Raw genomic sequence first — 27095 nt, 5'->3', positions numbered from 1 at the left:
AGCCGACCGTCGTCGTCCCGGAACCGAAAATTATCGTGCCGGTGTAACGTCCAACGACTCGTAATCCAACATGAAGGAAAAAAGGGGGAGAAGAAATTTCGAAGAAAATAAAAATATTCATTAACAAAAGCAAATGGAAAACTAATGTCCATATCACATGCTATATTCCAAAACAAATATATACTAAGTACAATACGTTAAAATCATATCTCTATACTATATTCCAATTACGCGACACCTTGTATAAGGTGTAAATACTTGCTTAATGCTCTATACAGTACACCCCCACGCAAATAAAGCAACGCGATATAGTTAAGCACTTTCTAGTATAAGTTACTTTCGTTCGTATAAAATATCACTAGTCCTAGTTATATATATATATACTCTTATACTCATAGAAATTTGCATAATAAACTTTAGACTCCTCGGCGAGACACAGCTAACATCTTAAAATGTCATAATTAATACACTCACCAGCACTACAAAATGGCGGAATAATCATGATCTTAGGCCTAGGGAAAAGCACCAAGTCCACCTTAAGGTACGCGACGCCATCTGCGTTTCTTCACCGCCGGACGAACTCGCTCGCAAAGACTGGTTCTTATCCGAGGCAGTTATAAATAATAATGATATTGTTAAACACAAAAGTAACAAAGCATAGAGCTAATATATTACTTGCGCGCACGTTCGTCAACGACTACTTACACAAATATAGCCCGATCCTCGCTTACCTTTGTAATTACAATAGTAGTATATACTCTGCGTCGAACAAACGACAACCAAAAGCTTTCACGAAAACTATTACGACGAACACGGCATCCCCACGGACTTGATACTCCAACAGCCAGTAGGAATCTGAAAAGAGAAGGAAGACAACAACCAGAACAACACACACATGCGTAGAATTATTGCAATTCATAACGAAACGGGACGCTGCGGGGCATCCTTCCGCGCCGCAGGAAGCAGAAAGTATTATAACATCTTCTTTGTTTATTAAATCTGAAAAGGTAAAATCATCACACGATAAAAAAGCTAGAGATGTTTTTTCAATTGGACAGAAAGTTTGGTTATTTAATCCCCGTCGTGTAAAGGGAAAGACTCTTAAACTTCAAAGAAGTTGGGAAAGTCCTTATAGAATTATTAAAAAGCTGAGTGATGTAGTATATTGCATTCAGATGTCTCCTAAGCATAGGAAAAAGATTATTCATACAGATAGATTAGCGTCTTTTCAAGATAGAGAATTAGAAAGCTAATTTTGTATTTTCATCCAAACTCATAAATATAAGTTTATGTTAGAAAAGATACACACTCTCCTTTCGTTTTTTTTAGGAAAGGATGTCGCTGTTGGACGAATTAGTTGCAGAGGACTAGATAGAATGATTAAAGAAGACCACCTCGCTCACGGGAAAACCACGGTTTTGGACCGTGGTTTTCCCGTGAACTAATAGGCAAATACCGAGGTGGGGACTTGGGGTGTTCTCTTAAGAGAACGACGGGTCCACGGATGCTACTCCCCCCCCTTGTCCGAAGACGAACGGCGTTCAACAGGCATCGTGAACATGAAAAAAACGTCAATCCTTCGATCTTCAAGAAAATGGCTGATGGAACCTTGAAGGACGGTGTCTGTAGAGCCTGAAGCAGCAGCCAAGGCTAGGACAAGAAAACGTCTTGGTGTTCTGGAACAGCATTTTAGAAGATGTTGAAGTACTGACTTCCCGCCTTCCCCTTAATTGTCGGGACGACAATTTTAAAGAGGGAGGGCAGTGTTGCGCCCGTGCTTTTGCGAAGTATCGAGGTGTGTTCACATTGCTATGATCAAGAGTCCCTAGCAACGAAAAATAACAACAGCAGACAAAGAGTTCTTGGGAAGCTATCAAGATAGACAGACGCGAGATTTATTATTCGGAGAATTATTTATGCGAGAGTCTGTACAAAGCTGTAAATAGTAAAGCTTCCTTTCTTTTCACAAGTATTCTTATTTCCTCGAGTGCGTGGTGTGAGTGTTGCTAGTTAAAGAGTGAGCACAACAATATTATATATCTACATACCATATAACTGTCCTGCTACTGATGCTTTAGTTGTTGGGACAGTAAATTTTACATGTAAATAAATTTTACTTATAAAAATTTATGCCAATATATATTAGGTTTCTCAGTTGGCGCTACTGTCTAATATATCACTTCTTTTGTACAGTAGAATAGTGTTGTAGAGTTTTATTATAGTTATAAGTCTTACTTGTAAAAACTTATGTTATGTACACATAGCGCTTGTGCTTGGCGCCTTTTTTACCTTTTTGTTTAAAAAGGTAAGTTTTATATAAATTTCACTTGTAATATAAAGAGAATTTACAAGAACATTTTATTATAATAAAAATGCTGTCATGTATGTATTAATCAAGTTTTAGTTCGATATAGTTTTTTAAAGTCAAATTAGATATCATTGACATTTCGTCAGTTATAATAAGAATAACATCTTTGAATAAAAAAATATAAAAATATGTAGAATATACACACATTCGATATGTATATTCTATAGTGAAGGTTTATAATTTATTATAATACTATATAAACTTAATAGATATCCACACAGCACTGCAATATTGAAGCAATATTATAATATCATAGCAATATTACAAAATCACAAGATTATTATATAATATTTTAGCAATATTATCACAATATTGCAGAGTGATATATCAGATTACAATATCACTGGAATATTACTACAATGTTACAATGTGACTATCGTATGGCAACATAGTGGCAATATTACAACATTATTGCGCGATGATAAATCTCATTGCAATATCACAGGAATATTGCCGCTATATTCCAGCATGACAGACCGACATGTAATATTTCTGATCATCGCCGTAATACTACAGTGTGAAACAATTTATATACAGGGTGTCCCATTTTAATGTCACATCACAAATATCTCAGAAACACTGCGTTAAAAAAAGAATGTTTCAGACAAAATTGTTTGGCTTGAAGGAGGACAAGAAAGCGATAGCATTTGTTTATAAATGGCGCCACTTTTGAGATATTTACTGACAATCAATTTTCATAAATGGAAATCCGAATTTTTTCTTATATTTTCTTTTTCTATCAATTAATTTGAACAATTTTTGTCTGAAACATTTTTTTATTTGGTTAATATTTTTTGAGATATTTAAGGAAACCTTGGTAACCTTTTCAACATTTAACTTACGATATCTCGCTAACTATTTGTCGAAAGAAAAAATAGTATTAGACTTTTTTACTTTTACTTACTGTCAAGAATATATTATTATAATAGTGCCCTAACTTTTGTTAACTTATCGACCTTTGGAAATTTCAAAATTATTAAATTAACGAAAGTTAGGGCACTATTAATATATTCTTGATATTAAATAAAGTAAAAAAGTCTAATATTATATTTTCTTTCGACGAATAGTTAGCAAGATATCATAAGTTAAATGTTGGAAAAGTTATCAAGTTTTCCTTAAATATCTCAAAAAATATTAAGCAAATAAAAAATGTTTCAGACAAAAGTTGTTCAAATTAATTGGTAGAAAAAGAAGATATAATAAAAAGTTGGGATTTTCATTTATAAAAATTGATGGTCAGTGAATATCTTGAAAGTGACGTCATCTATTAACAAAATGCTATCGCTGTCTTATGTCCCCCTTCAAGTCAAACAACTTTTGTCTGAAACACTTTTTTATTTCACGCAGTGTTTCTAAAGCGTGGCCTACAATGGCCGTAAGCAATAAGAAGAAAGCGTGAACAGTAATAAATGGACCAACGACAGTTGATTATTTTTGTCATAATCGACTGTGATTGGTTTATTTCTTACCGCTTACGCTTACTTCTTACTGCTTACTGCCATTGTAGACCACGCTTGAGATATTTGGGATGAGACATTAAAATGGGTCATCCTGTATACACCTAGATAGCTAAACCTGCTAAAACAGATTTTGTGCAGAGTCTATTAGCAGGATCTGTTGATAGAAAGGCAACAGTTTGTACGCAGAATCTGTTTAACAGACTCTGATGACAGAATGCGCGCAGAATCTGCTAACGAACTGACGCAGAATACGCACAGAGTTTGTCACAAATAAGAGCAAATTTAAGGCCGGTATTCATAGTCGAATCTTATATATAAGACCGTTTCAACTTCATCTTCAGATAGTCCATAACCAATGAAATTCTTCGTAGTCATCTAAAGATGAACTTGAGACGGTATTATATATAAGATCCGACTGTGAATTCTGGCCTAAGGATGCAGTCACATGAGCGAAACGGAACGCATGGACCAATTACAGTCGTTCTATTCTTTTCTCGTTTCATTCCGCTGAAAATTTCTGCTCATATGACTACATCCTAATACAACTGAATTTTTCATTTTCCTTGAACGTTATACATGCAGATGTGGCATGCCACTTTTGTCATTAACATTTCGTTTGATTAATATATAGAACTGAATTCTATATATTAATTATTATATACAACAGTATTATATACAATAATATTTATTTCGATATCAATCTTGGTAAGTATAAATAATATTTGAATTATTACTTTTTGATTGAATGTATTAGATGATAGTGGATTTGCAGGTGTAGATAAGTTCAGCTCAGTTGAGAAAGTTTTTCTTGCGGTCCCATTGCTACTACTATTAGTTGAAGGTGAGTAATGTGTTATAATATTAAAGTAAATAAATATATTTAAATTTACAAAGTTAATGAAACAATTTGTAAGTAATTTACTATAAAAACTAACACATATATATATAAAATAAAAAAACTTATGTACATTATAAACAAAATATAAACAAAATAACTTATTCAAAAAGTGTCAAAGTACTTTTCATTTAAATTAAAATAATATTTTATATTTTAACTAACATTTTAACAAGCCATGATATAATTATTATATAATTACTGTTATTAATGCGAGAGGATTACTGATATATTCATTACTATATATATTCTTTACTGTATCGTTAAATATGCAGAACAATAAGGAAGATATATTATACCAGCAGAAAGATCAATTGCATTATACTAAATATAGCAATAACATCTACTAATATACCACTTCAATAATTGATTAATAAAGATATATTGAGTAAATTATTCAATAAATTATTTATGCTTTAAAAGTTTCCACTTTTCAGAGGTCAGCCAAGCTAACCAGTGACATTGTTACAGTTGTCTGTTGTGTCAGCCCCTTGTGCAAGGGAACGAGAAAATATTTTAAATCTATGATGCGTATAAAGTAACTTACTTTTAACAATGTGGCGCCCGAAGGGGCGGTTAGTGAGAATAAGTGAAGGACCCTTAAGTGGCGCGAGACTATCTGTCAGCTTGGGATCTCCAGGAGCGACCGACTGGTTCGGCTGTCGGGGACTGACTGACTGACTGGGCTCTCCGTTCTCAACTCGTCAGGTCGGGGAGGTGGGTGTGGAGGGGAAAAGGCTCTGGTAGGGATATCTGCTTATGGGAGGATAGTAGAGGGAGACAGACGTTCGGATATGATTTCATGCATGAGTTATCATGAATACTTCCGTTGTTATCTTTGTCCTTCACGTATTCTCTTACATATATTTTTACGCAGCGCATTCTTACAATCATCGATTAAGTGTTCTTGGAATAACAGATTAGATAACGTTTATCGGACGTGTTATGTTGTGGCGTTTATGTATTCGTGGTTTGCATTATTTCTTTTGGTTGAGACATGTCATTTTCGTTAGCGATTAACGTTTGAGTGCGGCAATGGGGTTCGAAAAGGTTCGAAACGGTTCCTAAGGTAACCGCGGAGAAATACATTCGAGTTATGGACCTATAGTCGCATGGAGTTCCTAAATATGGGGGAACCGGGAAGGGCTTGTTGACGTGATTTTATATAAGTTATCCATTATGCTCCTTTTCTCAGTGTTCTGTTCGTTTTTTTTGGGAAAGTAAGTGTAATACCTTAAGTTTTATCGCCATTGCACGTCACATGGCGTCGAGATAATCCATGGTTGATAATGTGATTTTTAGGGGAACGAAAAAATGTTTGATGAGTTTGAGCGGGAGGGATCATTAGTATCTCAAGGTGTTGTTACTTCAAAGACGAATATAGCAATATGTATTATGTTGGGTTTCTGGCTTTTAATAAATTTATTATAATTTTGCAATTAATTATTATCGGTTGTTGATGTATTTCTTTTATGTGTTATCTGCCCGTTGTGTGATACAGAATATTATGCGGGTAGCGTGATTTTTCGCTCTCTATTGGTTAAGCTGTTATTTATTTGTTAATTAGTGTATGTGTAATTTCGAACTGTTGATGAAATGTCAGAGGATTTTGTGTTCTATAATATTAAAAGAATTTTGTGGGCTTGTTATAATGAATCTGTTATTTGTTATAATTGTTATAAACAATAACTTCAAATTTTAAATAATAACTAAAACATCACTTCTCTTCTTTTGTGACTACACTCTGATGTCTTTATGGTAATGTAGATCCGCGGCGATTTGATTGTTATTTGTCCGATTGTTTAAATTAACAAATTAAAATATTGCAGCAGCCTAATTTTCGAGTTCAGGGGTACCATACTAAGAGTGTCCGCTGTAATTTTAACGATAGTGAGAATTCAAAATTTGTTTGCGAAATTATTTTGTTTATTTATAATTTCGTCATTTTTATGCTCCAGGGATGATATCAATATTGTTCCTGAGGTTTTGAGACCGAAGAAAAATAGTTTTTTCCTTATTTTGTACTAATTTTGAAATTTCGGTTTTTCAGTGATATTTTTATACAATATGGAGTGTTAGAGGTGTGTGATTTGTTAATATCATCGATTTTATTGCGTACTTCTAATTGGGTGTTACTTTATTGAAATTTTGTCCAATTCTGAATCCTAGTCTTATATAGGGATATACTTGATAAGGGAGTAGTGACTCTAGGTTTGTGCTACGTTCATGCCTGTTGGCCCTTGCTTAGATCAATGTTTCTTTTCGTTATGAATTACAGTGATTCTTTATTAACGAGTGGGAGGTTAATCTTGCTGTTTTTATGATTTGTTCTGAGTTTGGATGTTACTTATCGAATTTTGTCCAAATAGCCTTTTGTCCAATCCTAAGTGCTAGATCCATGCGGAGATATTTGCTCGGCGTTAGCGCGTATGGGTGGTAGTGGTTAGATAACCACCATCAGATGAGGGAGGGTGTTTAGCTATTTCGCGGTTGGTTACTTGTCGGTCTCCATTTTGTGTGCTCACAAGTCAGCTGTCAGTTGCGAATGGTCAGTCGTGTATGTAAGAGAGAAAAAGGAGAAAATATGTATCCTTTCCGTCAACGATTTCCTCGGCGAAGGTACTTCCGATCGGTGCCGATAATAGTGAGTATATGTCAAGGTATTGCATGGGTGTAAGCTCAATTAAATGCACGTTAAGATATTTGGTTATACTACTAAGGTATGTTACTACAGTGCTTCTGCAACGGGGATGTAACCTTGAAGACAGATATTCAGATTCCTGGTCTGCTGTCTATCCGCGAAATGACGGAGGTGCGTTGGAAAAGGAGATGGAGGAGGAGAGAGGCAGCCGACTTTTGGCTATACGGTGGTTTAGATATGAGCCCTGACCCTGACGCCTACAGTCTTAAAAATTTGTTCCGGTAAGTAAAAAGCTCACACTAAATCCCGATTAAAAAGCACATTTTTAATTGGTAATTATTTTCTTCATTACAGGGAGCGAGCAGAATGCCGAGACCGACGCGTGTAGGCGTTATGTGTTAATTTCGTAATGCCTGTATAAGGATGTTTCATAGAGTATAATTATTTTCAATTAAATTTGCGTTATTACTCGTTATACCCCCTCCTTTCGTCCTCCCTTTTCTAAAATTTTTCCTATTTTCTCTAGGGTTATTAGATAGTATTTGAAAAGCAAAGTATTAGTAAGAAAGAGATGGGTAAAAGGTATTAGTTGTTTACGGTGAGGAGGTATGAATAACGATTTCTGCTTGGATTAATCATGATATAGGAATGCACGGTTTATCTTATCGAGGAGATAGCGAGAAGGTGGTGGGGTAGTCCATGGCTTGCATTGCACGGTGGAAGTTGATTTTGTCTACTCGCTTAAGTTTTTAGTAGCAGGAATTGTTAATTACTGTTACTAATAACTTCTCTTAATGGGAGGATTAATCATTAGCATATATATATATATCTATTGTGTGGGTGATCATGTGAAAAAGCGATTGAAGTATTAGTGATAGCATGAAGGACAGGGTAGCTATGACGGTTATGTCGGTCTCGAGGTTATTGTTCAGGGATTCTTTATGCGCGAACAATAATCTTCTAAATTAATATTTTTCAGCAACAATTTTGATCGAGTCGGTAAGGAGGAGCACGAGTGGGTACGCTCGGCGGCCGCGGGACGGTGGCGCGACGTGCCTTAAGGCTACCGCGGTGTACTGCTTTAGAGACTATGAATGAGTTTGTTCCGCCATTTTGTTGCACAGGTGGGTCTAAATCTTTAAAATTTTAGTATATCGCGGTTATTAATCATTATTTTATCCTTGTTTGTTTTTCGGCGGCAGGTTTAAGCATAGGTCTGCGAAATATAACTAGGCTAGTAATATACTAGGATTTGACGTTAATAAATTGTATTATAACAATGGCTTATTAGGTAGGGTGATAAGTGGTTAAATTAAGTCTCTATACTTAATAGCTATAGTGCAATTATATGTGTATATATATATATATCATTAATCTGTCCGTTAAATATATTGAAAATGAGGTTATAAATTATATATAATTTATTATTGTCTTCCAGGCCTTTCTGCAATCGTTTTGCAGTTTATAAGGTTGCCATCAAATATTTTTAAAGTAATGAATTATTAAGTCAGATGTATATATATATATCATAGATGAAGTGTATTACTTCGTATAATAGGATACAATATACTGGTTATATATATAAATATATATAAGAAAAGGTATTACGCGAGATATTATATAAAAATAAGGGTTATATAGGGTGTTGAATAAGTGAGTATAGTTCAATTTCAGAAGTGTAGTATACTATGTGCGTATGTACGTATACTATGTGCGCATAGGTGCGTTGTTGGAGAGAGAAGGGTATTAAAAATATAATTGTTACAGGTTCCGACGAATATAGAAGGCGCTTGAGATGTGGGATACAGATAGTTCGTGACCTGTTGATTAGCCGAAAATAGCGACTTTAAAAGGTGCGTGCCCGCCGACCTTGTTTCGTTTCTCGATTCAGTTGTCCATTAAGTGGAAATCTTTATGGCAATTAGATTTTGGAAGAAAAATTTCTTTCTCTATGCCTCGGAATAGCGGGATGTTACAGATGTTACAATATCATTGATTTTATTGCGTACTTCTAATTGGGTGTTACTTTATTGAAATTTTGTCCAATTCTGAGTCCTAGTCTTATATAGGGATATGCTTGAAAGGGGAGTGGTGACTCTAGGTTTGTGCTACTTCATGCCTGTTGGCCCTTACATAGTTCAGTGTTCCTGATCGATCATCAGCTGTTCGCTTTGTGTATTAGGTAGCGCTTGTTATATTGTCTTCGCTATGGCGAGTATGTGTTTTTGCATGCATATGTCGGATGTGTCGTGTGACACAATAATTTCTTTCAGTTTTACTCAAAACTTGACTGAAATAAGCAATTACTTTCTCAGATTTTCCCTGAATCTGAGACAAAACTGCTCCGATTCCACAATCCGAAGCGTCCGTATCTAAAATAAACATTCCTTGCTCCGAAGGAAAAATTAATACTGGAGAAGAAATTAAATTCCTCTTTAATCTCTCAAAGGACTCTTGACATTGTTCCGACCACAAGAATTTAGAAAGATTTTCTGTCAAAGAATAAAGAGGTTTCGTTGTTAAAGAAAATCCCCTAACAAATTTTCGATAATATGAGCAAAATCCTAAAAAACTGCAGAGCTGTTTCTTTGTTTGAGGAACTGGCCATTCTTTGACTGCAGCAATTTTTTCCGGATCAGTAGTCACTCCTTCCTCTGAGATGACATGACCCAAATATTTAACAGTCTTTCCCAAAAGAATACATTTCTTTGGATTCAAACTTAAACCAGCATTCCGAAAACGTACAAACACAGTTCTCAAATGTTGAATAATTTCTTCAAACCTTTTACCAAAAATAATTACATCATCTAAATATACCAAACAAATTTTAGATAATAACTCCTGTAAAACTTGTTCCATTAACCGCTCAAAGGTTGCTGGCGCATTACAAAGCCCAAAAGGCATAACAGTGAACTGCCATAAACCTTTACCGATAGAAAACGCCGTTTTTTTTTTATCTTCCGAACGGATTTTCACCTGCCAATACCCGCTTTTCAAATCCAGCGTTGAAAACCAAACATTTCCCGCTAAACGATCTAAAGTATCATCAATGCGTGGTATCGGAAATGAATCCTTAATTGTCACAGCATTTAACTTCCTATAATCGATGCAAAATCGCAAAGATCCATTTTTTTACCATCACAGCAGGAGACACCCATGAACTCCGCGATTTCTCAATCACTCCTTTTTCCTACATTTCCTTAATAATTTCATCAACCTCTGAGCGATAATGGAGAGGAATACGACGAGGAAACTGCTTAATTGGGCGAGGATCTGACAATTCAATTTTATGCTTTACCATTTCACAATTTCCCGCAACAATATTTTCAGAAAATATATCCTGAAATTCGGTTAATAATTCAGCAAATTTTTCCTTTTGTTCGAATCTTAAATTCTTTGAATCTCGTTCGAGCAATTCAAAAAGGAAATCAGGAATTTGCACAGCAAGATTTACACGCGAACAATTAAATTCCCTTCTAGACCCATCCAATGTCTGAATTCCTAAAGCAGATCTCAGACTTGATTCGGCATCTGTTGCTGAAAGAAAATCTGTTCCAAGAATACATTCCTCATTAATGTCAACAACAAACATTGGAAAGGTTGACACGAATTTTCCTAATTCCACGGTAACATCCACTTTATAGTGAATAGGTACTGTTTCCCCCGTCGGATAGGAAAAATAACTATTTTTTACTTTATTCACTTTCCTTGAGGGTTTCATTAGACTCCTACTTATAATAGATACATCCAAACCCATATCTACCTTAAATTTACAAGGCTCACCGTCTAATTTTCCCGAAAAACAAAAATTGTTTGTCATGCAACTTAATTTAGTCTTATTCCTAATCGGGGTCCTACTTGTTTTTACCGAATCTCCCCCGAACCATTCGACAATTCCTATTTTGGGTACTGATTAACAAAAGTTGGGCAATCTGCACGGAAATGCCCCACGCTTCCACATTGCCAACATTCTCTACCGAATCCCTTTTCTTTTTTAACATTTTCTTTTTTCTTTTTTGGAAAATTCTTGTTTTTCTTTGTACCTTCATACTGAAATTTTTGAATTTCTGGACGCACCTTCCAATTACAACACTGTTTCTGCGAAAAATCCCCCTCTGAAATTGTTTGCACTATTTTTGGCCGCTCAATCGCTGAATTTAAAGATACCATTCCTTCTAATTGTAAGGTGCGCTTCACAAGTCCTTCAGGCATCCCAGCAATGAATTGCGCACAAGCAATCTTATCGCGCACTTCAAACGAACATTCAGGATAGGCTAAACGAGCTAATCTTTCTAACTCGTACCCGTATATCGCATAATCTTCCCCAAATTTCATTTTTCTATTTGTTAATTGAAAATAATAATTTTGAAAACAAAACTGTTCCCCAAATCGTAATTCTAACTTCGATTTGATCTCCTTATAATTTAAATTCTACCCCACACCATCAAGAACCGAACGTGCTTTTCCTCTAAGATTTGCCGCAAAAACTAAAGCTTTTTCTCTTTCCGACCAAGTATTTGCTTGCGCTATTAATTCAAATTGTGTAATGTATTCATAAAACGGCTTGGTTCCGTCAAAAATATCGGGTTTTAATTTTAAGGAAACGGAATTGAACTGGCCTGGGTTTTCCTGCTCTCGCTTTCCGCCGGATTCTCCTTGTCCCTACTCCTCTGTCCTTTGCCAACGCCGCAATTCAAGGAGTTCCTGCCGTTCTTGTTCACGCTCCTCACCAAGCTGCTGCATTTCCTGCCGAAGCCGCCGAACAGCCTCCGCATCCGTTTCAACTCTCTGATCCATTTCCGCCGTTATCAAGCTTGACGCCGCCGTCGAAGCCTGGCTTCGAGTCACCCTCGGCGAATGCATCATCCTCTCCTTTCTCTCTTTAACGTCGGATGTTAAACGATTCACTTTTATCCCGGACGAGCCCCCAAAATGTTGCGCTCACTCTTTAACTAGCAACATTCACACCACGCACTCGAAGAAATAAGAATACTTGTGTAAAAGAAAGGAAGCTTTACTATTTACAACTTTGTACAGACTCTCGCATACATAATTCTCCGAATAATAAATCTCGCGTCTGTCTATCTTGACAGCTTCCCAAGAACTCTTTGTCTGCTGTTGTTATTTTTCGTTGCTAGGGACTCTTGATCATAGCAATGTAAACACACCTCGATATTTCGCAAAAGCACGGGCGCAACAATATATATTATATTATACAAAAGAAGTGATATATTAAAACAGTACCGCCAATTAAGAAATCGTATACTTAATATTTTTAGAAATTTCAAATTTAAATTATTTCCTTTTTTTAAGATATATATTATGTACATAACATATGTTTTTACAAGTAAAAATTACAAATTAAAATTATTTCCCTTTTTTTAAGATATATATTATGTACATAAATTTTTACAAGTAAAAATGATATCGTGTTATAAAAATTTAACACGTTATTTATTAATAGTGTCCGATATTTAAAAAAGATATCTTTTTAAAGGTTATTATTATTTATACATAACATAAGTTTTTACAAGTAAAAATGATATCGTGTTATAAAAATTTAACGTTTATTAATAGTGTCCAATATTTAAAAAAGGTATCTTTTTATAGGTTATTATTATTCAAGAAAAACTGACTACAAAAGATGTCAATAGCATAAATTTTTACAAAATTTATCATTATTTATTAGAACACTGAGTTATACGATACTATTTACTGGGTTGTCACGGTTATTATTTCCAGACAGTACATGATCTCCTGGGGACGTCCTATGGACGTCCTGAGGATGAAGGAACGTCCCCAGGACGTCCTTAGGACGTATTTTGGACGTCCTCTGGACATCTGTGCTGTTAGGATTATTTTTAACGATAACAGCAATGTAAGTAACGCGCGTTAACTTATTAACTTCATATTAAATTAAAAAAAGAAACAAAAAATTTAATCCAAACATACAAGGAATTGAAAAAAAATTATGAAGATTTACCAAAAATAAAAAAAAACCCTTGGCGCGCCAGGGTTATTAATCTGCATTAGAACTCATACTTCTGTAGCTGACATTAAAATTGTTAATATGACCCGGGCGCGCAAGGGTTTTTTTATTTTTGATGAATCTTCATAATTTTTTTTCAATTCCTTGTATGTTTGGATTAAATTTTTTGTTTCTTTTTTTAATTTAATATGAAGTTAATAAGTTAACGCGCGTTACTTGCATTGCTGTTATCGTTAAAAATAATCCTAACAGCACAGATGTCCAGAGGACGTCCAAAGTACGTCTTAAAGACGTCCTGGGGACGTTTCTTCATCCTCAGGACGACCATAGGACGTCCCCAGGAGATCATATGCGGTCTGGGAATAATAACCATGACAACCCAGTAAATAATATCGTATAACTCAGTGTTCTAATAAATAATGATAAATTTTGTAAAAATTTATGTTGTTGACATCTTTTGTAGTCAGTTTTTCTTGAATTTTTTTGAATAATAATAAGCTCTAAAAAGGTATCTTTTTTAAATATTGGACACTATTAATAAACGTGTTAAATTTTTATAACACGAAATCATTTTTACTTGTAAAAACTTATGTTATGTTATGTACAAATAATAATAACCTTTAAAAAGATATCATTTTTAAATATTGGACACTATTAATAAACGTGTTTAATTTTTATAACACGATATCATTTTTACTTGTAAAAACTTATGTTATATACATAATATATATCTTTAAAAAAGGAAATAATTTGAATTTGTAATTTTTACCTATAAAAACATATGTTATGTACATAATATATATCTTAAAAAAGGAAATAATTTGAATTTGAGATTTCTAAAAATATTAAGTATACGATTTCTTAGTTGGCGGTACTGTTTTAATATATCACTTCTTTTGTATAATATAATATATATTATATATCTACATACCATATAACTGTCTTACTACTGATATTTTAGTTGTTGGGACAGTAAATTTTACATGTAAATAAATTTTACTTGTTAAAAAAATTTATGCCAATATATATTAGGTTTCTCAGTTGGCGCTACTGTCTAATATATCACTTCTTTTGTACAGTAGAATAGTGTTGTAGAGTTTTATTATTGTTATGTTTTACTTGTAAAAACTTATGTTATGTACACATAACGCTTCTACTTGGCACCTTTTTTTACCTTTTTGTTTAAAAAGGTAAATTTTATATAAATTTTACTTGTAATATAAAGAGAATTTACAAGAACATTTTATTATAATATAAAATAAATTATTTAAAATAATTAAAACAATTTATTATAATATAATATAAAAAATGCTGTCATGTATGTATCAATCAAGTTTTAGTTCGATAAAGTTTTTTAAAATCAAATTAGATATCATTAGGATCGCAGAATCATCTATTGGAGGATAAAGAAGCTCCACGAGGAGGGGGCCTTAGGGCCAGGGATGTGCGGGCCTTAAAGTCTCAAGCCGTGGCCCGTACCCACGAGATGTGGGCGGACAAATTGTCCCGACCCACGGGGTACGGGCGCCAGACGGCGGAAGCCGTCCGCCCCTGCCTGCCAGAACTGGCAGGCAGGAGGGGATGCGGATTGTCCTTTCATCTGGTGCAGATGCTGACGGGCCATGGATGCTTTGGCAAGTACCAGATAGGAAAGGAGCCCATCACCAGATGCCACCACTGCCCCATGCTCATGGACACGACGCTTCACACCCTGGTCGCTTGTCCGGCCAGGGAAGAGGAGCGCCGTGTCCTGGCCGGGGCCATGGGGTGGCGCGATGGGGACATCCCGCTCCCGCGCATGGTGGCGTCCATGTGCGGGAGCGAGGAGGGATGGGAAGCGGCGTCCTCCTTCTGCAGGGGCGTAATGTCCAAGAAGGAGGCCGCCGAGAGGGAGCGCCGGCCACACACAACCCGTCATCGTCGACGACGACGGCGTGGCCGGCAACCCAGAGGGGGGGGGCATTTAGGCAGCGGGTCCGAGGAGACACTGGCTGAGGAGGAGGAAAGAGCCCCGACTAGCGGAGGTCCAAGCCCTCCTCCTCGGCCGCCTCGGGCCCGACTCCGTCGGCAGGGGGGATCTCGCTCTTTTTTCACCTAGGAAGAAGATGGATCCCCCCTGGCCACGGACAGGATAGGTTAGGAGGGAGTGGTGCCCGTTTTGGGGAGGGCCCACTTCCCCAAAAACCCCACCACCCCGACTCTAGGGGAGGGGGATAAAGGGTGAGGGCGGATGCCCCCTCATCCCATAGGCGACACCAGAAGGCCAACCGGTCGGTCCTAGACCGACCGGGACAGCGCCCTGGATTCCCTTTGCGGAACAAGGCGCGGTAAAGGATGGCAGAGGGCTCAGCAACGAGCCCTAGGGCCGGGGGGTTGGGGAGGAAATGCGGGAGTAGTTCCCCTGACTCCCCTCCACTCGGTCCGACCTTTGACTATATAACTATGGACTGCTAGTAATGACTTTGGGCATCTATGAACATCTGCAGCGCCGCCAGTACCAAACACGGCCATTATTAGAACTATCATCACACTTTTCATTCCTGTTTTACCATTAAAAAGATATTATTTGCGATCATGAATTTATAAGGAAAGGAAAATATAAAGAACACAAAATATGCTGTATATAATAAAAATTACATTAGTTACATAGTTTATGTTATGAAAATCTTTTTTATACAATAACAATTAGTATTTATATATAAATAAAAATAAAAATATATATGTTAAACATAGCATCACATAACATATATATGTTAAACATAACATAAATAAAAATAGAACTTTGTTATTAATGTAAAAAAAGACGTTACATTTTCCATATTTGTTAAGATATTACTGACCTTTGAATAAAATAATTTTTGTAAACTGATATCTGATGTACTCAATATTTTGGCTCATTAATTTCCCTTCATAATTCATAAGAATCTGTATATAACATTCTATAATTAATTTAATTAAATAATATTTGTGATTTTCGAAAACGTCTAACTCATTAACGTGGTTGTTAAAATTTATTAATACCTTATCCATATCAATATTACGTATTGTTTTTATAATCATTTCTTGGCATGCATTTTTCTTATACAAATTATTCTGTAATTTATAAAAATTAAAAACTTTATCAGCGACAACAATGACTTTATATGTATCTTCTCGTGGATAATGTAAATATCCACAGCTTTTTCTTTCTATGAATGTAGACTTCATAACTGTACATTCGTTAAAAAGATAAAGGCATGTTTCGCAAGTAATCTTTTTAAATAATTTTCGTTCGACAAAGCCTGACATATAAATGATAGCATGTTCTTTGCCTTCAATATTATTAATAGAATCAGATATCATTAAATTTTCTTCTTCATCACTATCACAAACATCATTAATATTAGCAACATTTGAATGTGCTACAGATTTTCGTGATGATATTGTAAGTATATTTGTTGTGTCTTGTGCAATGCAATTGGCTGCTGCAGAAGATTTCAATTCATTATGATGGAGTAGTCGCTTAAAAGCTGCGATGAATTGTATAGCATTCTGATTATTATTAAATCCCCCCATGGATCGAATACAAGAAAATAAAATTTCCAAGTTGTCTTGCGAAAATTTATAAGTCATTATGTAATTCATTTTATTTTTTTCAACATATTCTCTATAGATAGTTTCGAAACTTTCCATATTATTAATCAGTCCTAAGAAACCCGTTTTGCTTTTGGTTTGTAGAATATTCATCTTATCATTTATATTTTTTTTATAATTCTCTGTAGAAACTTGATTTTAATGTTCGACAAATATATATATATAAAATACATAATTTTGGAAAAGCATTTGTAAAATACCTATTTTGCATTTTGTATTTTCAAATACCTATTTTGGCCATTTATGTATTTCAGCCTATAAAGAGTTTTACAATACGATTCAAGTATATGTAGGTGAAGGAGTATCTGTTTTAATTACCTGTAATACTTGCTCAGCATTAGAGGAAATAAGATTATTTTTTCTTAGAGCAGTGAACAACTGTTTTAAACTCTCAATTGTTTTCTTCTGACTATATACTTGAGATCTTAAACGATTCATTGCAATCTGTTGAGCATTATATTTCTTTCTTAATATAGTAACGTACTTCCTCAAACTACTTGACGACATGTTTGCCACTTTTTCGATTGTAATATCTCTTGGATATCTTATTAAACATTTATTACTTGACACCACAGTATTGGTTTTTGTTGAATATGTCATATCATCTTGTATTTGTCCTTGATGAGAACCAATTGTTGATTCATCTTCCATCAATACTTCAGAAGATGCATTATTGTTTTCGTTACAGTGTATACTTTCTGTTATGCTATTAACAATTTTTTTTTTATTTGTATAAAGTTTGTATGAAAGTGGTATTATTATAGTTTAAATGTATTAACAATTTTAGTAACATTACCTTAAATTAGAAACATATGGAAATATAGATGGTACAGATCCTTCGTACAAGCGTAATGATGACAATCCAGTTTTGTACATACAGGTTTCATTAAAATGTTCTTGACATACAATGCTATTTGTTTTTATGGCCACATTTTTCAATGCTTTCACCCATTTTGTACGATGTTCCAGATTTTTTGGAAATTTAAAAATATTAATAAAGATTTAAACTATTTTAGTAATATATTTGTTTCATATGATATTCTCATACATGTCTAAACACATGAAATTGTACAAACATTACTTTTAATTGCCGTATTATTATTGCAATCTCATGTGTTTATATGTATACACATATTATACGACACTGCTTTCTTATTTTATTTAAAAATTAACCATTTAATAAGTTATTGTTGTAATGTAACATGAGAGAGACTTACGCAAATAAAGCCACATGCTTTCCTGTCTTTTTCTCTTTATGAATAGAATTATTGCACCAATGGACAACACAGTATTTCATTTTTATTTATTATTTTCTTGTTTGTAATTGTTATTATATATCTCATATGGTATAATATATAGCTACTATATATATAGATACGTCTACTTCGTTATCATTCGTTATGCTCAACGAGTTCCATCATTTGCCGTGTTTGGTACTGGCGGCGCTGCAGATGTTTGTAGACACTTATTGCGTGGAAAAGTAAGCTGCTAGCAGTCCATAGTTATATAGTCAAAGGGTCCGACAGGTAGGCATCCCGCAGGGGTTTTAGTCAGTAAGAGTCTGACATAACCCCCGACCCCCCCAAAGGGGTCGGGGGTATCCATGATGGATTTCCCCTGCGTTACCAAAAAAAAAAAATTAGATATTGACATTTCTTCAATTATAATAAGAATAACATCTTTGAATAAAAAAATATAAAAATATGTAGAATATACACACATTCGATATGTGTATTCTATAGTGAAGGTTTATAATTTATTATAATACTATATAAACTTAATAGATACATACGTACTACGTACATACGTACTACAGGGTGTCCCATTTAACCTGACAGATCGTAATATCTGGAAAACTACATGTCGGATCAAAAAAAGTGGGTAATGAAATTTATTCGTCTCGAAGGGGGACATCCAATGATATCAAACTGGACCTCCTAGCCCACTCCCGGGAGATGGGGGTGGAGCGTAACTTTGAAATCTTAAATAGGAACCCGCATTTTTTATTGCAGATTCGGATTTTACGCCACAAAATACGTAAGCTTCGTCCGAAACTTTTTTTTTATTCGTGATAGATGGCGCTGTAATCACAAAAAGTTAGATTTTCTGCAATTCTCCAGAAATGATCATTGAATTGAAAAATGAAAAAATTCCTGTTCAATATTTTTAAAAATATTTTTGAAAAACATAATAACAGTTATTCCTCCCCATCCCCTCGGGGTAAGGTGGGAGGTAACGTTCAAATCTCAAATTGAAACCCACATTTTTCATTGCAGAATTAGATTTTACGTGAAGTTTTTATGGAAACAATTTGTTTCATTCGTGATAGCGTTGAATTTTTGCGAGAAACTACTTTTAGGGTAACGCTAATAACATACACTTTTTTTTATCCGCCATGTAGTTTTCCAGATATTACAATTTGTCAGGTTAAATGGGACACCCTGTATATTGGTATATACGTATATACATACCAATATATATACCAATATATACTCTCTCTCTCTCTCTCTCTCTCTCTCTCTCTCTCTCTCTCTCTCTCTCTCTCTCTCTCTCTCTCTCTCTCTCACTCTCTTCCACTCTCTCTAGTTCTTTATCATTCTCATTCATTCTTTCACTCTCTCACTCTCACTTTCTCTCATTCCCAAACTCTCTCATGCTCTCTCACTCTCCCACTCACTCTCTCTCTCTCTCTCTCTCTCTCTCTCTCTCTTCCACTCTCTCTAGTTCTTTCTCATTCTCATTCATTCTTTCACTCTCTCACTTTCACTTTCTCTCTCTCACTCTCACTTTCTCTCACTCCCAAACTCTCTCATGCTCTCTCACTCTCCCACTCTCTCTCCCTCTCCCTCTCTCTCTCCCTCTCCCTCTCCCTCTCCCTCTCCCCCCTCTCTCTCTCTCTCTCTCCCCCAATCCTTGTCATTCTCACTCATTTTCTCTCTCACTCTCGCTTTCTCTCATTCCCAAACCTTCTCACACTTTCTCGCTCTCCCTCTCCCATTCTTTCACCCTCTCTCATTCTCTCCCATTCTCTCTCATTCTCTCATTCTCTCTCTCTCTTTCCAATAAAAATCAATCTCACTCTCTATCTTCCTCTCTCTCTCTCTAGCTCTTTCTCACTCTCTCTCATTCTCTCACCTTTTCAACCCCTTACTCTCACACTTTCTCTCACTCCCAAATTCTCTCACGTTCTCTCTCTCTCTCTCTCTCATCCTCTCTCATTCTCTCCCATACTCTCATTCTCTTTCATTCTCTCTCATTCTCTCCTATGCTCTCCCATTCTGTCATTCTCTCTCAATTTCTCTCTCACTCTCACACTTTCTTTCACTCCCAAACTCTCTCAAGCTCTCTCACTCTTCCATTCTTTCTCACTCATATTATCTCTCATTCTCTTCCATTCTCTCCCATTCTCTGCCATTCTCACTCATTTTCTCTCTCACTCTCACACTTTCTCTCACTCCCAAACCTTCTCACGCTTTCTCACTCTCCCTCTTTCATTCTCTCATTTTCTCATTCTCTCTTTTTCTAGTAAAAATCATTATTTTATTATTTATTATTATATTATATATTTTTATTATAAATACATTAATTATAAATACATATCGCATTCGCTGCTATGTGCTTCTTCAACGCTCTCGTAGCGATGCACGCATAGCCCCACTCCTTTGCGTCCGACATTTCTTTCTTATCTTATTACTGAGTCGAAATTTTCTTTTGTTAATATATCGGGTCATGATTAGGGGCAGGAGTTGCATATATACTCTCGAATCTCAAAAACTCAGTAGTTAAGTATCATCACACTAAAATTAAATAATATCTTATCGATCATTATAAGTTCGCGTTTTACATAATTGTAAAAAATTCATTACGATCAAATGTACAACAAAGTAAATATCAAATGGTATCAAGGCGAAATATAGTTGGAACTTTTTGAGATATATTCAAATCGATGTTATTTTAAATCATTTTATTTATTCACAACATGTATACGTATATTTTTACTTTGATATTTTTATATTTCTAGATGTCCATAAAAAACTTGAACATATTTCAAAAAGTTCCCTCACATGTGCAAAAAATATCTATTACTACAATTTTGCAAAATTGAGCCGACAAATGAAAATGTAAAATTTAATTAAAAATAGAGAGGCATACAAATCAGGCAGTGCTTATTTCTTTTCTAATATTTCAACTGTATGTATTCGCTTGATGCATCATTTATACGTGTAAAAGTCCATATAATATATATATATATGTTAAAGAAACTCCATTTCTCGCTCGATATCGACGAATTTTAATTGTACAGTTGGTCTATATCTGAAAATTATCGCATGATTTTAATTGTTTGCAATTAATAAATTAAATAAAACATTACAGCAACATACCTATAGTCAAAAAATAATTCTTCACCAGGTTGAATCGTTCTCTTAGCTATGTGACGTGGCGATTTTGGGATCGCTCGTCACAAGAGGCGGAGGGCCTCCGAGAGGGTCCCCGGGCTGTCGCGCTCGCCCGCAAACGCGAGACGAGCTGCGTAATTTTGAGGAAGGGTCGCGGATATATTTCGTATTGGCGAGCGATCTCGTACTGACGAGCGCGAGATTGCTTTCCTTTTTCTTTTTGGGTGATACTCCCGCGTCCCTATAACGTGTGTGCCCCTTCGCCGCGGGTAGCCTCCGACCAGCAGGAGCAGCGGACGAGGGAAAGTGGACCGAGGTGGATCGGAGGAGAAGGACGTACTCCTGGCGAAGACTCGAATTAAGGACTTAGAGATTTGGTTGCCGAGAAAGATATCGAGACTCGAGTCACGAGCTATCGCCTCTTTGGGTGTCGTGCGTGTGTCGCCCTATAGAGTACAGTGGACCGCACGTATCGAGCACCTAGTATCGCGATTATCGAATACGGCGTCGCGCCCTAGCGAGTGCATTGTATAGTGCCCGTGCGGATTCTCGAAAGGAGGAGAGAGAGCGAAGGAAGCGAGCCAGAGAGGAAGAGAGAGAAAGAGAGAGAAATCGAACGAGCGCAGGCGGCGAGGAGGAGAGCGAGCGGATCTGACCAGCGGAGGAGCGCGACTTAACCGAGGGAGGCTGCCGCAGGCGTGCAAACGTGTAAGAGTATCTGTCTAGTAGCCTTTGTCTGTGTGAACCGCTTGCGCGGCGGGACCGATCGGCGGCTGTCGGACTTTGGTGAAAATTTGTGTTGAGTATTGGTGGTCGAAGCCGTTTGGCGGTCTTCCCGCGGAACGCGGGGATCAGGGCGTCTCCCTCTCGTAGGCGGGCATCGGCAGCTATCGAAATCGCGGGTCGCGCATTGCGAGCACACACCGGGGTCGCTATCGCCTCTTCGTCAGGAGTCCTTCGAGAAACTTTTGTCCGCGGTCCACGAGTTACCGCTTATACCAAAGAGCTATTGCTGAGTAGCGATTCCGGTGGGATTCCGTTGTCGCCCGGAAAAGAATACAGAATTGTAATCCCGTGGTTACACGGGCGGAAATATACGTTTGTTTTATGTCAGAAATCTTAAGTCCTCGTTATTTCCAATTAATACCATCCGGTTCCCGAGGATCCTGAGAGGAAGGACCTACTCCCGACTCCAACTATAATCACAGGAGCTACCGGTCTCGTAGGCGATCGAGTCGTCTCGCCGCCGCTACCGCTATCATTCGCGTTGGTGGGCACGAGAATCGTGCCTGGCGCCCAACAACTCCCGTTTTGGCTAAATTTTAGGAAGCGGAAGGCGACTGACAGGTCGTCGCGAATTTTTTGTCCGCTTCCTAAGCACTAGGAGCAGTCGCAGCAAAAATACCTATTCCATGATCACCGTTCACCATCATCACTTTCGCATAACAATTTGGATTTATCGAATGATTAGCGAACTTTATTTTATTCCCTTTCCGTGTCGCGTCTATAACAAAATCTGAAACCGACCAAAAACTTTTAAGTTTTGTTATTTTTCAACATTTAATTAACCATTATTTCTATCTGTACTTACTATTGTTAATATTAAAAAGGAAACTACACATATATTTATCATATACTTTTCCCCGTCTGTCAGCTTCGTCTTGACTGATAATTTCGCTGCAATATTCCTAGATGAATTCGCTGCTGATATTTCAAATTGTATAGGGTTTTTCAATTGGTGCAGGTCGATGTTGGCAGCCTGTGACGGCCATGTTATTTTGGCCGCGTCTGTCTAACCTGTTGTTTATTATTCAGTCACTGATGTCAAATCACCATGACAAGTTACACGATTGCATGTCCAAATGATAAAACTTTATTATCAAAATGAGTGTTCGTTAGTGCAAACGTTGCGCGCGTTGCGCCCATTTTATGGCAAACGCGGTGGCCCTTCAAAGTCGACTCTCCAACGTTTAGTGGCCAAATTCAAGACGACCGGTTCGGTAAACGATCAGCCAACATTCGTACGTCAAAGGAACGCCAGATCGGCCGAGAACATCGCCGCTGTAAGTGAAAGTGTGCAGGAGAACCCAAGGCAGTCAATCCCTCGCTGTGCACAAGAACTCGGCCTTTCGCAGACTTCAACTTGGTTAATTTTGCGTCGGGACTTGGGCCTCCACCCGTACAAGATCCAACTGGCCCAGGAGCTCAAAGTTAATGACCATAGACAACGCCGTTTGTTCGCTGACTGAGCTTCGGAGCATTTGGAAGGGGACCCCAATTTTGGCCGAAAAATTATCTTTAGCGACGAGGCGCATTTTTGGATGAATGGCTATGTTAACAAGCATAATTGCCGTATATGGCAGGACGCCAACCCACACGAGTTTCAACAGGTAACAATGCATCCACAAAAAGTTACTGTTTGGTGCGGATTTTGGGCCGGCAGCGTCATTGGTCCGTACTTTTTCGAAAACGACGTTGGTGAGGCCATCACCGTCAATGGCGAGCGCTACAGAACGATAATAACCAATTTCTTTTGGCCCAAATTGAACGACATGGACGTGGACGACATGTGGTTCCAGCCGGACGGCTACGTGCCACACAGCGGACGCCACGATGGACATTCTGCATGAACGATTGAGGGTATGGTTATCTCTCGCAGAGGTGACGTGAATTGGCCACCAAGATCGTGCGATTTGACCCCACTAGACTTTTTCTTGCAGGGTTTTCTGAAGTCGCAGATCTATGCCAATAAGCCGCAATCGACCGATGCCCTTAAAGTCAACATAACCCAGGCCAATGCTCAAATTCAGCCGCATCTATGCGGCAGAATCATTGAAAATTGGACCACTCGGATCCGTGCCACCGTGAGAAGCCGCGGCGGACATTTGAACGATGTTATATTCCACACATAATGACATACATGGGCCTTTCAAATAAAAAAAGAATTTCGTTAATACCTCACACACAGCTTGTTTTATTCCATTGCAACATCGACCCGCCCTTATTGAAAAACCCTTTATAAAGTATATTTCAAATTAATAATTCTACTCATTGAGTTTATATTAATTTTCACTCTAATAAATTAAATTTTTCAAAACTTATAAAGACTACGTTGCACGCTGACATTTTTGCAAGATTTAGAATTGATTTGGAAATGATCTGGATCATACGTTTGGCAAAGATCCGGATCACATTCCCTGACAGCCAGATAACAAGGACACTGATTTGTATTGCATTGCGTTTTGCACCTACACTCAGGAAATCTGTTCTGGCATTCGCTGCTGCACTGATAAAACTTCTCGGAGAAGTTTTGTGTTTGTATACATGGGCATGATTTATCATACTGACAGCCAGGATGATCATAAGGTGCAAAATTGTGTACGTGATTGGCACCTATTCATTCAAATGAAACTGAGGCAAAATGAATTAGAGGCAAATAAGATGAGGGGATAGTATAAAATTTAACATACCCGAGTCCGTCTTAAGATGTATTTTCCGGCAATGCGTAGACCACAACCGATGCTTTTTTTCTTTTTTCGCAGCGGTGTGAAGTCCTTGAGATATTTTATAGCAGGAATGTTCGAAGCTTCTTTCTGCGCAAATTCGTAAACTTCCTTGCATGTTTTTGTTAATAATAATTTTTGTTAATAATCATACTTACTTCTTAATCAATCACTGATGTTTAATCAAAAAATATCCTAATCAATCACTAATGTATCCCACTGATGACGATGCACCGATGTTGCGTACTTAACCCACCATTTCTTCCCAATGTTGCGTATACGCAACACGAAGTTTAACTTCACAAAATGCAGTCAAAATGAACTTATTTCACAATTAGTCTAACACTTCGTGAAGAAAAATAATTACTGATAATTAATCATATAAACTTCATGTTGCGTATACGCAACATTGGGAAGAAATGGGTTATGTATGTTTATGTATGTATACTACTATTCAGCGCTCGTAGCGCCCCTGTCGGAAAAACGAGAAGCACAAATTCTCTCTCTTCGGCGATATAGCGTTTCTTTTTTTCTTTCTTACTTTCTTACTGAATCGTAATTTTCCATGATTCAGACTTTATCTTAAAATATCTCCACTTAGAGACAACGTACACAAAAAACACACAAGAACACTTTTCTTCCTATTTTTGAAGGCCGAATCGATTGGGATTAAAAAAACCTCGATCGGTTCAGCCATTGCTGAGATATAAAAATCTCACCTCGTTTCAACTCGCAGTTTCACGTATAATAGGCACGGTACGCCTCTTGATTCCGCAAGAAAATTGACCAATCACAGTTGTTTTGTTGCGTGTGTGGTGGTGTCGCCAAGTAGTTAAGTGATCGCACAAATGTGCCGGATCCACTCAGAGAGAACGCGGTGGGTATGGTGAATCACAAAATGACGGCAAAGTGGTCGGTTTTCTCTGACTTTAATGGAAGTTCACAAAATTAACGTTACGCTGCTATACAAATGGATTAACGCAATAATACAAAAAGAGGGGGGTTTGAGTTCACGAGCAGAAGTACCGATCGCGGCGGTCGGCATCGCACAATTGGCTTTCACTTGAGCGGAAGTGTCCTCCGATATGGCCCGAATTAATAAATAACGACAGGAGAATGAGGGGGTATGATAGGATAGTCAAGTCGAGGAGACGGTGAGATAAGAGGAGTCAAACTGACGCCGGGTCGAGAGCTTTACGAAGAAGATCCAGTGCGAAAGCCGAGGATGAGGAAAGGAGAAGAGAAACGGGAAGATCCGTTTTGGTGCTAAGTGGTTTCAACTGCTGCGGTGAGAATACGTGTCCGCTCGTCGATCGGATCAACTCGCTAACCCCCCATCCGCCACCGAGATATCGTTTATCATCTCGGTTTGCTGTTGTTAACCGAGTTTGAATGCGCTGGTATTAGATGATTGGTCCGTATAGGGCGCTTTTTTCGCATCGGCTGTCAACGCTTGATTTGATACTGCTTTCGACGACCGTTATGACACGAACATATCGCATGCTGTCGTCGAGCGAACAATAAGAGCACGCTTCGAGAACGTTCGGTGATCGTGCTGTTGATACACTGTCAGAGAGCTCTGTGTATTCGAATTTTTCGGTTGTTATTGCGACCGGTCCCGTGAGCGAACGACGGCAACATCACAAGCTCAGGGCAGCGATCGCGCTCGCATCCCAAACAACAGTCGATTATTATAATGTCACAAGAAAAGGATCGACTGTGATTGGTCAATTTTCTTAAGGAATTACGGTTACGGTTAAAACTTTTCTACGTGCAATGGCCTTTACTGTTAAGTTAATTTGTGTGCGCGCGCCCTTAGACCGGGTCTACAATAGATGTAGTAAGCTTTAAGTTTTAAGAAATTGGTTAAGCTCATTTGATTATTCTTGTAAAAGTCGACTAGGATTGGTTAATTTCCTAAGGTTTAAAGCTTACTACACCTATTGCAGACCCGGACTGATGCTAGAAACACACACTTTCCGTAACCGTAACCATAAAGAAATCGACAAGTTCCAATCAAGTATTTCGTTACTGACAAGGAGATGACGCCAATTAGAAAATCGTTTTTCGAACGAGTCATAGTGCGTTCGATAGCTTGTATGTAGGTGATGAAAACCCTAGAGCCGTTCGTGCCAATGCGCCTTTGTTTAAGACAAAAATATACTAAACATTTTAGCACATGACGAAGTCGTCAGAATAAAAGGAGATA

The 27095-nt window shown here is 37.2% G+C and overlaps 2 protein-coding genes and 1 long non-coding RNA gene across 3 annotated transcripts; 1 reads left to right on the top strand and 2 right to left on the bottom strand.

The window, feature by feature from the left end:
- Nucleotides 1-7251: 7251 nt before the first annotated feature.
- On the top strand, nucleotides 7252-7769 carry LOC109503597 (uncharacterized). Its single transcript, XM_019840136.2, has 3 exons — nucleotides 7252-7367; nucleotides 7458-7645; nucleotides 7719-7769. Exons 1-3 carry the CDS (start codon nucleotides 7269-7271, stop codon nucleotides 7750-7752), a joined length of 321 nt encoding a protein of 106 aa, XP_019695695.1. The 5' UTR covers nucleotides 7252-7268; the 3' UTR covers nucleotides 7753-7769.
- Nucleotides 7770-16694: 8925 nt separating this feature from the next.
- On the bottom strand, nucleotides 16695-18307 carry LOC112590734 (uncharacterized). The gene is made up of 4 exons (XM_025308150.1): nucleotides 18204-18307; nucleotides 17783-17968; nucleotides 17305-17692; nucleotides 16695-16754 (listed from the first exon to the last, which is right to left on the bottom strand). The coding sequence occupies exons 1-4, from the start codon at nucleotides 18281-18283 to the stop codon at nucleotides 16695-16697; spliced, it is 714 nt and encodes a 237-aa protein (XP_025163935.1). The 5' UTR covers nucleotides 18284-18307.
- A 4488-nt stretch (nucleotides 18308-22795) lies between these two features.
- LOC105183021 (uncharacterized) lies at nucleotides 22796-24692 on the bottom strand. Its single transcript, XR_003114423.1, has 2 exons — nucleotides 24636-24692; nucleotides 22796-22899 (listed from the first exon to the last, which is right to left on the bottom strand). It is a non-coding gene; the product is annotated as an uncharacterized LOC105183021 (long non-coding RNA).
- Nucleotides 24693-27095: the final 2403 nt, after the last annotated feature.

The sequence above is a fragment of the Harpegnathos saltator genome, unplaced genomic scaffold (genome assembly GCF_003227715.2).
Source record: "Harpegnathos saltator strain DR-91 unplaced genomic scaffold, Hsal_v8.6 scaffold14, whole genome shotgun sequence".
Lineage (NCBI taxonomy): Eukaryota > Metazoa > Arthropoda > Insecta > Hymenoptera > Formicidae > Harpegnathos > Harpegnathos saltator.
Note: the sequence above shows the minus strand (reverse complement) of the source record. Positions and strands in the feature narration are given on the sequence as shown.